The 14004-nt window shown below is 46.2% G+C and overlaps 1 protein-coding gene across 8 annotated transcripts in view; it reads right to left on the reverse strand.

The window, feature by feature from the left end:
* Positions 1 to 3378: 3378 nt before the first annotated feature.
* The window catches only part of UXS1 (UDP-glucuronate decarboxylase 1), a 94836-nt gene continuing 84210 nt past the window's right edge, over positions 3379 to 14004 (reverse strand). For all 8 annotated transcript variants that reach the window (XM_017847729.1, XM_017847728.1, XM_017847732.1 and 5 more), the window contains 4 exons: positions 11077 to 11137; positions 8723 to 8780; positions 6738 to 6841; positions 3379 to 4232 (listed from right to left, as the gene is read on the reverse strand). In XM_017847729.1, the coding sequence (XP_017703218.1) occupies positions 4101 to 4232; positions 6738 to 6841; positions 8723 to 8780; positions 11077 to 11137 (355 nt within the window). In that variant the 3' untranslated portion in view covers positions 3379 to 4100. The remainder of the gene's footprint in view (positions 4233 to 6737; positions 6842 to 8722; positions 8781 to 11076; positions 11138 to 14004) is intronic.

The following is a 14004-nucleotide window of genomic DNA, read 5'->3' on the forward strand; positions in this document are numbered from 1 at the left end:
GGCCCCACGTGGTCTTTGCTGGAAGGGATGGGGTAGGGCTGTAGTGTTTTCATGTGGTGTTTGGCTACAGTAGAGCCATTCCTGTTTAAAAATTTTCCTTTTTACTAGGTTGCCCTTTCCCTGGTATGCTGGCAGCAGTGAATAGGTTTCTGTTGGGGTTTTTGACTGTGTCTGTTGGCACTCTTTGGTTAATAACTTATCCAGCTCCAAGGCTGGCAATATAGAAGGCAAAAAGAAAACCCAGGGAACTCACTACTTGTATTAGTTTGCTAGGAGTGCCGTGACAAAATACCAGAGACTGGGTGGCTTAAGCAACAGAAATTCCTTTTTCTCACAGTTCTGGAAGCTAGAAGTCCAAAATCAATAGGTGTCGACAGGTTTGGTTTCTCCGAAGGCCTCTCTCGTGGGCTTAGATGGCTGCTTTCTTGTGTTCTCACATGCCCTTCTCTCTGTGCATGCATCTCTCTGGTGTCTAAATTTTCTCTTCTTACAAGGACACCAGTCAGACTGCATTAGGGCTCACCCTAAAGAACTTACTTTAACATAATCACCTTCAGAGGCCTAATTTCTATAGTTACATTCTGAGGTCCTGTGGGTTAAGACTTCAACATAAATTTTAAGGCAACATGGTTCAGCCCATATCACCACTGCATTCTTCCTCAGGTCCTGAGGTGCCTGGCTGGTCTACCTTTTTCTATCTACTTTCAGCATCTTATGCTCGTTTTACATATAAAGTCCAGAATTTTAAATTGTACTTAGTAGGAAGATGAGGGAAAGTATGTCTATTTTCTAAAAATGGTAGAGTCTCTTCCTTGCATTTTCCTGTATCTTCATTTCTTTAAAAACTGACCTCCGCTCATTAGTACATGGTAGAGCCACCTATATTGACTCCTACATCCTGGAATTCTATACCACATCACATTAGTTTTACTTCAAGTAGAATGTGTATAAAATACAGAAACTTAAAATTCAGCAGCACTAAAATAGCAAGACATTTTAAAACATTGTTTTGATAATAATATCTTTACTTTTTTCTTTCCCACAACACAATTGTAGATAAAAATGACTCTTGTTCTCCAAAGTGGCCAAGGTCCAAGCAGGACACACTCAGGGCTTTTTAATACAGAGAAAACATGTGGATTAATCATGGTGATTAGAACCAAGTCTTGCTGCTGTCTCTGAAGCTCAGTGCATCACACCCCACATACTATGGCATCAGTTCTCAGGGTAATACAACCTTTCAACTCCCTTACAAAGGTAACAACCAACCACTGAGAATACCTGGATAAAGTCAACAAACCACTTTAAACAGATGAACTGAAGCATTAAAACTCACAACTCTTTTGCCCTAGGAAACTGCTGAGGATTTTCTAGATTTCCCAGTCTTAAGAGACCAAACTGTAGCTCACAGTTATCACCAGACCAGCATTTCACTCAATACACCTTTTAGATTGAGAACAAAGTCAAGCTCACACATAACTAAGAACCATGAACCAGAACGGTGGCCTATGAAGCACCAGAGCTGTGATAAGAGATGCTGTCAGGGCTGGAGCAGAGGTAATGCCACAAGAGTCACAAGAGTCCAGCTGGGCCAGTGGGCTGGGCTCAGTACCTAAGAAGGTGTAGTGGAAATCCAGTGTGTTCAGTCTCTAATCTGCACCTTGCTTAAGCCCACTATGACGGTCACTGAAGTTAGTAAGAGCAGCTGTACCAGTCTCATCCTTGCAAGCAACAGCAGTGATGCCTCAATCGGGGGCCAATCCTGAGATGCTGGAGCACCACTGTGTTAGTTGGTTCAGGCTGCTAGAACAAAATACTTCAGATTGGGTACTTTATAAACAATATAAATTTACTGCTGGTAGTTTTGGAAGCTGGGAAGCCGAGGATCTAGGTGCTGGCAGATTTAGTGTCTGGTGAGGGGCTGTTCCTCATAGATAGCACCTTCTTGCTGTGTCCTTAAAACATGGCGGAAGATGCAAAAAAGCTCCTTAGAGCCCTTTAGTGCCTACAAAAGGAACTACATAGTTCCTTTTGTAGGCACTAAAGGGCTCTGCCCTCATGGCCTAATCCTCTTAAGCATCCCACCTCTTGATGCTATTGCAATGGGGATTAGGTTTTAACTCATGAATTACAGGGGGACATAAACATTCAGACCACAGTAACCATGCTCTGTCTACCCATTCATCCCTTTCCAGGCCCCTCAACTCCACTTCCCTCTCTTCCCAGGACATTCATGGGAATTAAGCTTACACTACAACCTTGACGCATTACTTCTTTCTTTAGGGTAAATTAGATGTAACTCCTCTTCCCCTTCCTCCTCCCTCCCCTGAAAATATTGTATGAAAATCACAGGCAAGAAAACCAAAGAATGAACCTCATGGAAGAATTCCAGATACTAACTAGCAAGTAACAAGGTAAGAGAATTCTGGACCCTGGGACCTTTAGGTTCTCCCAAATTGCACTGCAGAACTTAGCCCCCGCAAATTCTCAGCTGTCCGTCTACACTCCTGCTTCAATGTCTTGGTCACCATTAGTAGTTCCCAAATAAGCTTCCCAGCTCTGTTAATCCCATCTCGGTAAATGGTATTCACTTCTGGCTAAAATAATTACAATTATAATAAGAAACCATCTTTGATTCCTCTTCCTCTCTCACACCACATCCAATCTAGCACTGACCCTAGTTCCAGAATCTTCTGGAGAATTTAGCACGAAAAAGAAACGAAACCACATTGTCCTCTGCCCTGCCCAAGATTGGGATTCCAAAAATATGTCCAATTAAGAAGAATCCCAAGGTGGTTGTAAAGGATAGGCAAGTCTAGCTTACGCTGGTTAGGTATCTTAGGATCTCTCATTTTTAAATGCTTCTGATACACAAGAAACCTTCATCCTCACAGCGCCTGCTCAGGTTTGTGCTGTTGTCACACGGAGCCAATCTACTTGGAAAATGTGGAGCTTTAACGTGTCGCATTGTTCTTCCATTTATTAAGAGGAAAACCAAAATGCTAACACTGAACCTCGAAAGGGTTCTTATTGAAAACATAAGCTCTCAAAGTCTTCACTCAATAAGCCTAGTTCACAAATCTCTCCAGAGGAGACAACTTGCACCTTTTTTTCTCCATCTGGTGTGTGTTGCCAAGGAGGTCACAAAACTGCTTCTAACCCTGGCTAAGATCTGAAAACTTCACATGGCAATGAATACTATATGCATACACTCAGCCCAAGTAGCATATAAATGTTTTCAATAGCTACATATCAGATTACATAGTGCACAAACCTGAATGTTTTCAGATTTTCTTTTAAACTAAATTTTCCGATATTTTCCTTAGCAGTCCAACAAGTGCCATGCCGAAGCAGAAAGACAACCTTTAAAACTGGAAGTCCATGACTGGTAAGTTTCAATATTTTATTAAAATAGCATATTTAACCATGGTTAAACAAGAATATGTTAACTTTGTCCCCTCAACCCGCCCCGCCCCAGATACGCAGCAAAACACAGTAGTGATTTCAAATATCCTTGATCATGACCAACAGGAATATTTCAAAGTCTTAAGTTTGCAACTCAAAAGTAGACCTTGGAAAAACTCTGAATGAAAAGAGAAACATAAAGCTCTCACACAGAATTCTTTTATCTGCCCTAAAGTCAATGCCGGTGCACCACCCACCTGACAGTACTGCTAGGATTTTTCTTTATGCATAGTGTAACGACTCATTTATTAAGTACCCACTTTTATAAATAAAATCGGCATTTTTCGTCCCGTTTAATGTTCCTTTTCAGCTTCACAAAGAAACCAGTAAATAAAACTGTCAACGACAGTCACAACATATGCTCTCACAGCAAGACAAAAAACTTGAAAATATGCAGAGATGCATCTACGCTATTTTACATAAAAAGAGAGATTCAAAAAGTGCAAGGCAAAATCTGCAGTTTTTTGAGGGGAGCTTTTAGGCACATCCATTTCATTAAAGCAAGCTTCAGAATGAAATTCCAGTTTGTTCTTCATGACACCTGTTAAAGTCTTTCTTTAAACAACAACAAAAAAAGCCAAAAAGACATCCCATCAAGTGTACAATGGTAGTCTTGTATCCTAAAAGTGAGGAGTTCAGTTGTGGCGAGTCCGTCCCTTCTTTATTCTGGCAGGCTTTGGTTTGGGGATGTACTGATTATTTGCCTGGTACTCGAGTTCTTTACGGAAGTAGTGAATTGCTTTGTTTAAACCTTCCTCCAGCGGGACCTGTTTAAAGGGAAAGCGAGAAAGGGAGACAAGGTCACACTGACAGAAGGGCACCGCAGGAAGGAAGTGCCACCTTGCAGCCAGTCGGGCCTCCTTCAGAGGAGCGCTCACAGAACCACGCTTTGGTTGTGACAGCATCCAGCATCACGGCCCACCGAGAGAAGCCAGAGGTCCTTCAGGGCCGCTTTCACAATCTACTGTGGAGCTAACAAGTGTCACTCTTACTGAAGCAAAGTGAGCTCCACCCCACAAAAGACCCCAACTACCTCTTGCCAGTAAAATGTCTGCTCCAGTTTGAATCAGCTGGCAAGACTGTTTTTCAGATCATGCCCATGTGCCCCATTCTTTCAGAAGAAATCCACCTTGAAGTGGAGGGAAGATGCTTTGGGAAGGTGATCTGCATCTCATCAACACGCCTGATTCTCCCACGTGACATCAGCCCTTTGCACTGCCCAGCGGATCATGGCCCCTTGCACCCCACCATACTAAGAGGCTGAGTCTGAGAGGGGACCCACGGCAGCCCACACCACAGAAAGCAACCTTCACCTGGAGCTGCTTTGCAGCCAACAGGAAACCAGCCAGATCAACTGCTGATTAAGAGCAGAAAGAGAAAAGGTGAAGGGAGGCACTGCCAAGGGGTGCTGGGCACCACTGGGGGAGAAGGTCTGTCTGTCAGCTTGACTGTGGGGATGGTTTCACAGGTGTCAAAATAGACGAAAACTTATCAAACTGTATCTTCTAAATATGGGCAGTTTGCAGTATGCCAATTATAGCTCAACAAGCTGTTAAACACACACACTTGGGACAATTAAGATGGATAACGCCTGTAAGTTTCTTTGGATCATATCCCTCAAAAATGTATTATAAATGAAAACTACTACTAGGAGAGAAACCAGTGGTAGATGGCTCACATTCCAAGACTGTTAGAATACTGTAGGTCTAAATTCCAGAAAAATAAAGATACTGAGCATACACACACCTCACATCAAAAGCAAGAGTTAATACCTAGCGAATGCACATTTAACTCTTCAAAAAATATTTTGTTTAAAAATATAGGTTCTCCTTACAAAGGGACCAGTGGCCCCTTACAAAGCTTCAAAAAACAAGAAACTACCTATGCTGCTATAACTCGTTTTGCACAGCTTGGAATTATTAGATTTTGTGACGTCTAGGTATGACTGTATTTTTATTTCATTCAACAAATATCTGTGGCTTTCAGCAGATCACTTAGACTTGGACATCACAGAATGAAATAAGGATCAGGCTGGAACTCTTGTGTCCCTTTCAAGTTCAATATTCTAGGATTCTACTCAGCTCTCACTATGCACATTTTAAAAAGGTAAATGGAGCTCTCAACTGCGTCCCTGACTCTCTGACTGCGCCACAACCCATGGGCCATGCCAAGACGCTCCTACATTGGCTGAGCACCCAGTGTGTGTCAGGTCTGACAGGTGCCGGACTCCTGCTGGACACAGGGCCACACGCCTTTGCCCAAGGGGAGCCTGAGTTTCAGTGGGGCACATGAGGGTGGGCAAAGAGGGAACAGCCAGGCAGGGCTGACAGTAAATGAGGTGGGCTTGCTTTGGTAGATGCGGCCGGCCCAGCCAACCTCCCTACACAGGTGGTCTCTGAAGGACACAGGCAGCCCTGAGGGCGAGCGTTCTCCGGCGGGAAGGAGTCTGCAGTCACCCAAGGCAGGAAGGGCACAGCAGGCAGCAGAGCAGAGGCAGGCTGGGTTCAGGCTCAGCCCCAGCGGGGCGGCAGCTGCCCCCACCCTGCCCTCTTCAGACAACAAGGCGGCATGCAGTTCCCCTTCCTCCACACCCTTCAGTCTTGCATGCTTCCAACCAGGGGCTCCACTGCGGGGCTGACGCGGACCACCTGCCCTTGACCTGGCCCCACACACTCGAGAGGCAGGCAACTGGGGCCACGCAGGGCTCTGAGTGTGCGCTGCCAGTGCTCTCGGCACGGCGTTCACAGTCAGCCGTGTGTGTGTGTGTGTGTGTGTGTGTGTGTGTGTGTATGTATATGGAAGCGGGAGTGTATGTGTGAATGTGTGTATGAGTGTGAATGTGTGTATGTGTGTGAGTGTATGAATGTGAGAATGTGTATGATAGTGTGAATGTATATGTGTGAAAATGAGTGAGTATACATGTATTAAGTGTGTTCATATAACAGTGTATATATGACAGTGTGTGCGGGAGACAGTGTGAGAATATGTGTGTACAAGTGTTTGTATGACAGTGTATGTGTATAAGAGTGTGTGTGATTTTACGAAAACAGAGCCCAGAGCAGGGCTTCCAGCCGCTTCCCAGGTAACATTCTCTGAGACTCCTGATACAGGAGAGGCTGTTTACTGCTTGGAGAAAACCCGCCATCTGCCTGGATGCCGAGCCCACCCTGCTCCCCGGGCGGCTGCCTGACAAGGGTCAGTGCCTACAGGACAGCAGAGACAGGACACGGGAGGCCCCTCCCCACAAGGCAGCATTAACTCCCTGCACTTACCACGGGCTCCCACCCCAGCATCAGCTTTGCTTTTTTGATGTCTGGTTTTCTTTTCTGTGGGTCATCCTGGGCTTCGGAGAGAAACTGAATTTCACTTCCGCTACCTGAGATGTTTAAAGAAGAAAAGGTAGGCGAGAATCACAAAGCATGGGGAAGTGCGGCCTTACCATCCACATCAAAGTCAAACCCCATATGCAGTGTGAATAGGGTGCAGGCGGTGCAGATGCAGTTCTCGAGAAGCCCCAGAGCTCCCGAGGGACTGTCCTGCATGGAAGTCCAGGGAACGCTCCTGCAACCGCTGTGGCCAAGCTGACTGTGCAGGCGCCCGGCAAGAGCCTAGTGGGAGGCATGTTACTGTCTCAACAGGCCTGAGTTTCCACCCAGTACAAGAGGGCTGCTCCAAGGCAGACCACCCACACCAGATAACAAGTGAGACATGCCCACTGAGCATGACCCCAGTGTGAGACCACAAACGTGGTGTGGGGCCATCCCTGAGGTGGATGCCCCAAGTGGGCCATACCTGGGTGTTCGGAGCCTGGACAGCCCTGAGACTCAAGATGTGCAGCCACCCAGCTGGAGGGACCTCTCGGAGGACGGCAAAGCCTGGCCAGTTCTGCACCCTTGCTGGGCCCAGGCCCCACTGGCCAGCAGAATAGAGCCCCACCAGTGACTGTGAGCCAGACCTGCAGAAGAAAGCCTGTGGAGGCTTTCCCTGCCTCCCCGTCATGGAGGCCACGTCGGAGACTCTGCAGCAAATCACCGCCACGGGTGGTTCAGGATGGTGTGCCACAAAGCTACACACAGAAGCACAGCAGGGAAGCTGCGCACCCCTCCCCACAACCTTAGGTTTCAAATAGAGTTTCTCAGGCGTCAGCATGCACGGATCACCTGAAGAGCCTGTCAACATGCAGATCCTGATCTGGGGGCCTGGGCTAGGGCGTGAGAGTCCGAATTTCTAACAGGCACCCAATGCTACTGCTGCGCTGGCCCACGGGCCTCACTCTGGGCAGTGAGGGTATGAAGGAGTGGATGGCAGACAGCTGTGATCTGAGCCTATCCCTTCCTCACGAGGGAGGAACACAGATTCAGGATGGAAAAGCTGAGAAGTGCATCGAAGCGGCTGTGGGAGCCGCAGATGATGCAGGCTACGTCTGAGGAAGACCGCTGCCTCTACTGCCATGAGCAATGAGAGGATTCCAACTGTCCGCGGTGATTAGACCAACGCCGGTAAATGGCAGCCTGATGCAGGAAGGGCACGCTGGAGGAATTAACCCAGCCAAGTGGGGTCTGAATGGTCACCTCAGGACACACTGTGGCATGCTCCTCCCTGGCCTACCTGCCAGTCCAGTCTGGTTGTGACTTCACTCAAATTTCAGGATCAACCCCAGACAACAGACACCCTCCAAGAGTCTGACTCCTCAGAGCTCCAGGAAGTCTGAGGATGAGGCCAAGGGCTCATCCACTCTACGTCTGCAATCCAGGGCTGGTCTGGAAGACCTGACCTTCTCATGGCCTAAGAGCCCACCTTGACGTGGTTCTCCCAATGCTACACTGCCCCCAATGGCTGGTGGCCAGGATGACCAGAACTGCAAACAAAATTTTAAACTTGCCTGAAGCACACAGCTGGTGGTTGCTGTCTCTTGCTGTCTGAAATGCTATGCTTGACATGACCAGTTCGGAAATCCAACAGTTGTCACCCATGTAGGATGACCTAACACAATCGTGCCTCAAACACTGGGAGCAAAACTCCTCCTCCCTCCCACTCCATGCAAACCTGCAATGAAAACTGAGAACAAAGCCATCCTGCCCTCCTTTCTCTTTCTATTCCTTAAAAATTAGAAAACACTTAAGTGTTCCTGATAAAAAGTTCTGCTTTGATCCAATTCAATTAGCTTGTATTAATCACCCACATTCTAGTCAAGGTGTTATCAACAGATAGGGCAGGCACAGCCGATTTTACTCAGGAAGCGATTTATCCTACTTACCAACAAGGTTTTTAATTAACTGAGCAAATTCTAGGATTGTGTGTTCTTCTGGGTTCCCCTAAGGAAGAAAACGTTTCCAGTTATAAGCGTCATGACAACAGCAGCAACCCGCCACCCAGACCACATGCGTGTCTGCAGAGACGTCTGCTGGCCAAGTCTGACCTCTCTGCAGTGCTTCGGCAGAGCTCCGTGTGCCAGAGGGTACTCCGCTTCCAAGATGACAGTTACTCACCTGGCAGTGCTAAACTGCACCATCTATACCTTCAGCCTCTCGGCTGCTGTGTACAAGGCTGGGCTTTGGATAGGTCCAAAGTCTCTGATGAAGGCACACATTCACTCGCTGAGTATCAGACAACTTCATATCTAACATAACTTCAATGTCACTTTTATAAAAGCTTGGGTTTACAAAATTAGCTCTCCTAACACCATCTATTTCCCTCTGGGTGAGCTGTGTTAACCATGTCAATAAAGAAGGACGTGCAATCTCACACCTGAAAGCTAAGGCAGAAATGAGTATGCTCACAGGCGAGTGTCCCCAGCAAGCCAGAGGACAAACTCGATGTACTTCATGAAGAGAGAACACTTGTGGGGGCTTTAAGGAAAACCACTTGCTCTTTTTCTCCCTTCCATCACACATCAGAACACCTGTTACTCTCACTCTGCCGCCTATCATAAGAGACCACCATCAAGTCTGATAATTCTACATCCTAAAGCCTCTTCGTGCCCAGGTCCTCGGTTAGCCTGAAGTTAGATGGTAAATGTGGAGGGAGGGACCCTGGGCCTCACTTGAGCACAGAGGGGACTGACTAGCAAAGTGGAGCGACGGGCATTTGGAAGAAAGTGATTCTGCCTTTATCGGGGCTCCTGGCACACACACGATTCCAATTTTATGAACTGTCCCTGTGCAAAGGCCCTCCACAAAGAGGGGAGGAGGAACATGGTGTCTACAGAGAAGAGCCTGGCTGCCCAGGGAAGTCACTGACAACACCCCTGCTAAAGAACCTGCAGCAAAAATGAAGAGCAGGGGCGGCTCGGGCCTCTCCAGTGTACACAGGCAAATGCTGCAAGCAAAATGAGGCTTACAGTGCAAGGCACATTCTGGTCTGTTTTAAGTGAATGTTTTTTTCAAACGCGGCACACTGTACCCATGAATCAGCAACAGTCCCAGGATGGAGTCAGTACTCTAGGGCACATTATTCCCTATGTGATGAGAATTCCCTTTCACCTCGGGGGAAAATGCACGGTCTGCAATGTATTTGAGATGGCTGGTTACAAAGACATGCATAAGCAAAGGTGACGTGGTTTGCAAGAAACAGGTCACATGGCCAACATTTTAGAGTTCCCCGAATCTTAGAATGTTGTGTAGGAACCAGGAGAGGTAGTTTGGGAGAAGCACCTGAAATGACCCCAAGGCTTCATCGAGGTAGGGTTAAGGGGGAGGTCTCTAGTGAGATAAGGGGTTCCTGTGTCCACTGCCATCAACAGACACAGAACATCTTGAATGCTGGACAGTCCACGTTGGAAACCTTGCATTTTAAATGAGATGGAACAAAACTGCTCAGAAAATCACTCAGTGATAGAAAGGGTAAGAGGTCCTACCATGACCTTGGCTGACGCAGCCAAGGAGGAGGAGGCTTGGCGGGTAGGACCATGTCCTTCAAATCTCTGAAGAGTTACCACAATGTAGAGGCATCACACTGCCATGAATGGCCCCCAGGTGGAGAAGTGAGGTCAGTGGATAGTTGTGCAGAAAGTGAGATTTCTGGTTCAATATAAAGAAGAGTTTTCTGCCGGCCAGAACTGTCCAAAGACAGGGTGAATTTCTCTGAGCAGAAGCAAGTTCACCAGCACTGACACTGCTGAAGGCTGGATGATCCCTCCAACAGGGAGGTTCTGGGCTGTGGGCAGGCATGCAGGGAAGGCAAGAAGCCACAAAGGTGGTCTGTCCGGCTAAATGACAGACATCATCAAAAACTGGAAAACTTTCTCTCTGAACAACCTCCATCTTCTAAAAACGCAATCAGGTCTTATAATGATGACCCACCTATTAAAAAGAGAATGAGATGCATACACATGTCCACCTACTACCACCAAAGGGCTTCACACAATTTTAGACCTGGGCCCTTCAGAAGGTGGAGGGACTAACTACATCACTCATCCATGCCTTGCAGATATTTTACTTCTTTGTATACTCTTACTTTCTGTTTGTTTTTCCTCTAGTATTTAGCAAGCAACAAACACCAATGCCTTAAGTGTGCTGATAGCAAATGAAGCAAAGCCTGGTGCTGCTCATGGTTTCACAAATGAATGAAAGTCTGAGCTGTCCTGCAGAGTGGAGGGAGAGAAGCACTCACCAGGTTGACTGGGCTGCTGACATTGCTGTTCATGAGAGCCACAAGGCCATTCACCAGATCACTGTAAAAAAAGGGGAGGCGGGTGAGGCTCTGCCTACTGGAACGCGCTAGCGCCAAGCACCACGTAGAAGCCCTCCCAGAAGAAAATTACCACCCCAGAAGAAAATAAAACCCAAATGGAAAATTGAACGTCAAAATAAAATCCTGCAAACTAAGATGGTGTTTATAATGTGAAAGTATTTATGGATGAAATGATATATTTGACGTCTGGGATTTGCTTTTTTTGGGTGTGGTGGAGATGGTTAAATAGGATGGAAGCTGAGAGATGGGGCTGAGTTCACCACTGCACTTCTGAAGTCCTTTAACAATGAAAAACTAAGCATAAGTTATAACAGGCAGACACTCAAAAAAGATGGAGTTTACGTAAGTTTCCAAAGAAAATTCATGTTTAATGTGAACCCAGTAGTTGACCTGTACGAAAGCACATGATTACTTTTAAAAACAAGATCCACGAAAATGAACGAACTCCAGTATGTGATCCCCATACCGGCAAATCACAGATAAAGCCAGACAATACTGAGGGTTGAAATAAACAGAAATGTCACTCCCTATGCCCCCGACCGTGAAGTCGCCACCCCGCAAGTATGAAAACGGTCAGGGATATTTGAATGTTTCAAATGGATTGTGATCAACTGGGCCATGAAGGTGAAGATAAGTAAGCAAACTTTCGCTTACCAAGGTTTGGCTCTTATTTTCAGAAGCTTTAAAGTGTGGCTCTGTTAAAAAAAAGTTACTTCGTAAAAATGACACCTCACTGCTAATAAGCACAAGCACTTTTTCTATGCCAATTTTCCATCAGCTACAATTCTTAGAAGACTTTTAAAGCTCTGACCCTTCTCCTTCTCCTCCTCCATCGTTACCAGTAAGGAGCAGGTCACGCTGGGTCTGGATAAACTTCCAAAAGAAAACCCCAGATAGGTTTTGCTTTCAATTGAAAAAAACTATTGGGGTATTTAGTAAATAAGATATTTCTGCGTGTTACTTTACGACAAATGCGTATTTCATACGAACATGCTTAAAATGTTGTATTCTCAAGGATCAAGCACTAATGCAAATCCCTGCTGACCCTGGATGATTTCTCTTTTACAGAAACTGGCAAAAAGTCACTTCATCACTATGGCAGTATTGTTACATTACAATAGTGCACTCATGACATACATCTGTGCACGTTTATAAAAAGACATTAAAAGCTGCCATTCCATTGCATCCACAATAGGCTTTAATATTGAAACTGGGGGGTGCGGTCTATTTGAGTTGGAAGAAGGCTGACTCTCAGGTAGTCGTCCTCAGGGCGGCAGATGGGAGGGCCATGGGCCTTTTACATGACAAACTGGCAACTTTTAAGGTCACAATTGCATAGATCACACTCATTTAACCTGAAGCTCTTTACAAGTGTCATTTTGACAAAGTGACTTTAAAAAAAAAAAAATAGCATGCCTTTGTTATGTAAATGAGGACACAACCGGCCATGAGAATATTAAACACAGTCATGCCAAAATGTCGATGCGGATGGCCACCGAGACCTCAGACTCCCTGCACTGTTGTTTTGAGGCAATCATGGGTTTGGAGAATGGTTAATTTAGTATAGTAACTAGGGACCCAGACATTGTGCATGACTAAAAGACGCTCGGTTCCTAAAAAACTGCTTGGGAAAAACATCAACACCTTGGTCAGTTAATGAACTCAGTTGAGTCCTCAATAACTAAAAAGTTAGGTAGGGAAACCCTTGCCCAAGTATGGCAAAGTCCCTGAAGCCTCATCATCTCAGGCTCCGCTACCGTGAAACCGGAGAGGATCACCAGAGTGGGGAGTAAATAAATACTACTGAAGTGTTAAGGGGTTTTCTAAAAGGGTTAACCACCATATGTCTAGGGAAACTGCTCATGCCCTTTTCAAATAGCCAAGTGGTGTGGGAGAGGATGATGCATGTGATGGCAGCTAGGAGTATGAGCCATGACCATCAAAGCAGGCACAGGACAGTGACCAGGGCACAGAGAGAGTGACGGGGCAGGGGAGTCTCGCCCATCAGAGCGGGCCAGGCACCCTGCGTGCATTTTGTCCTGAGCTGGGACAGCACATAGCGCAGGCATCATTGAATGCTCAAAATATTTTAGTCCCTAGAAAAACAAAAGTCTCTGAGGCTATTTTAAATGAATTTTGCGGGCAATGCCCTTGAGATAATGAGAGCAGAAAGAAGAATGGGTTCTGACTGATTTCCTTTTACCGCACAACATCTCATTGATAATCCATGTGGTGTGGGGGCTAGAGAAGCCTGGGGGCCACTGGTGAGGAAGCCTACGGCAGGTACACATAACCGAGGACAGCAAAACTCCCTCAGGAAACAGCACAGCTGGGTGAGTGGAGGAGGATGGGATGAGAACGTGTCACTATGCGAAGACGGTACTCAATCCACGGGAGGCCCACAATTTGGTCCCCATACAGAAGTGTGCCATGATAAGTTTCCTCCAGGGACATAGTGCCTATGCTAAAAGCTTCGAAATGAACACAGTCCCAAAGTGGGGGCAGCTGCCGTTTCCCTGTTAAATCGCTTTTTAGAATACGCATGCCTATTTAGGCAACATAGTTGGTTATAGCACACTTTCGGGCTTTTTGCCCCTTGAGGCAAGATACTAATGGGTGGGAAGGTAAAAACCACTGGCTGTGTAAATGTTTACTCACAGCTTTCTTTTGGAGTAAATGGAAATTCACAAATACTTTCAGCAAACATCTACAGTGGTTATTTTGAATTGTTTTTAAAATTTTAGTTTACTACCAGTTTCATTTCTCCTAGGGACTCCTACCCAGGACCCTTACATAAGGGTCCTGGGTAGATAGAATTTTATGTGGTTGGTTCGGCTGAGGTGGGAC

Source organism: Rhinopithecus bieti, unplaced genomic scaffold (genome assembly GCF_001698545.2).
Source record: "Rhinopithecus bieti isolate Rb0 unplaced genomic scaffold, ASM169854v2 scaffold_29830, whole genome shotgun sequence".
Lineage (NCBI taxonomy): Eukaryota > Metazoa > Chordata > Mammalia > Primates > Cercopithecidae > Rhinopithecus > Rhinopithecus bieti.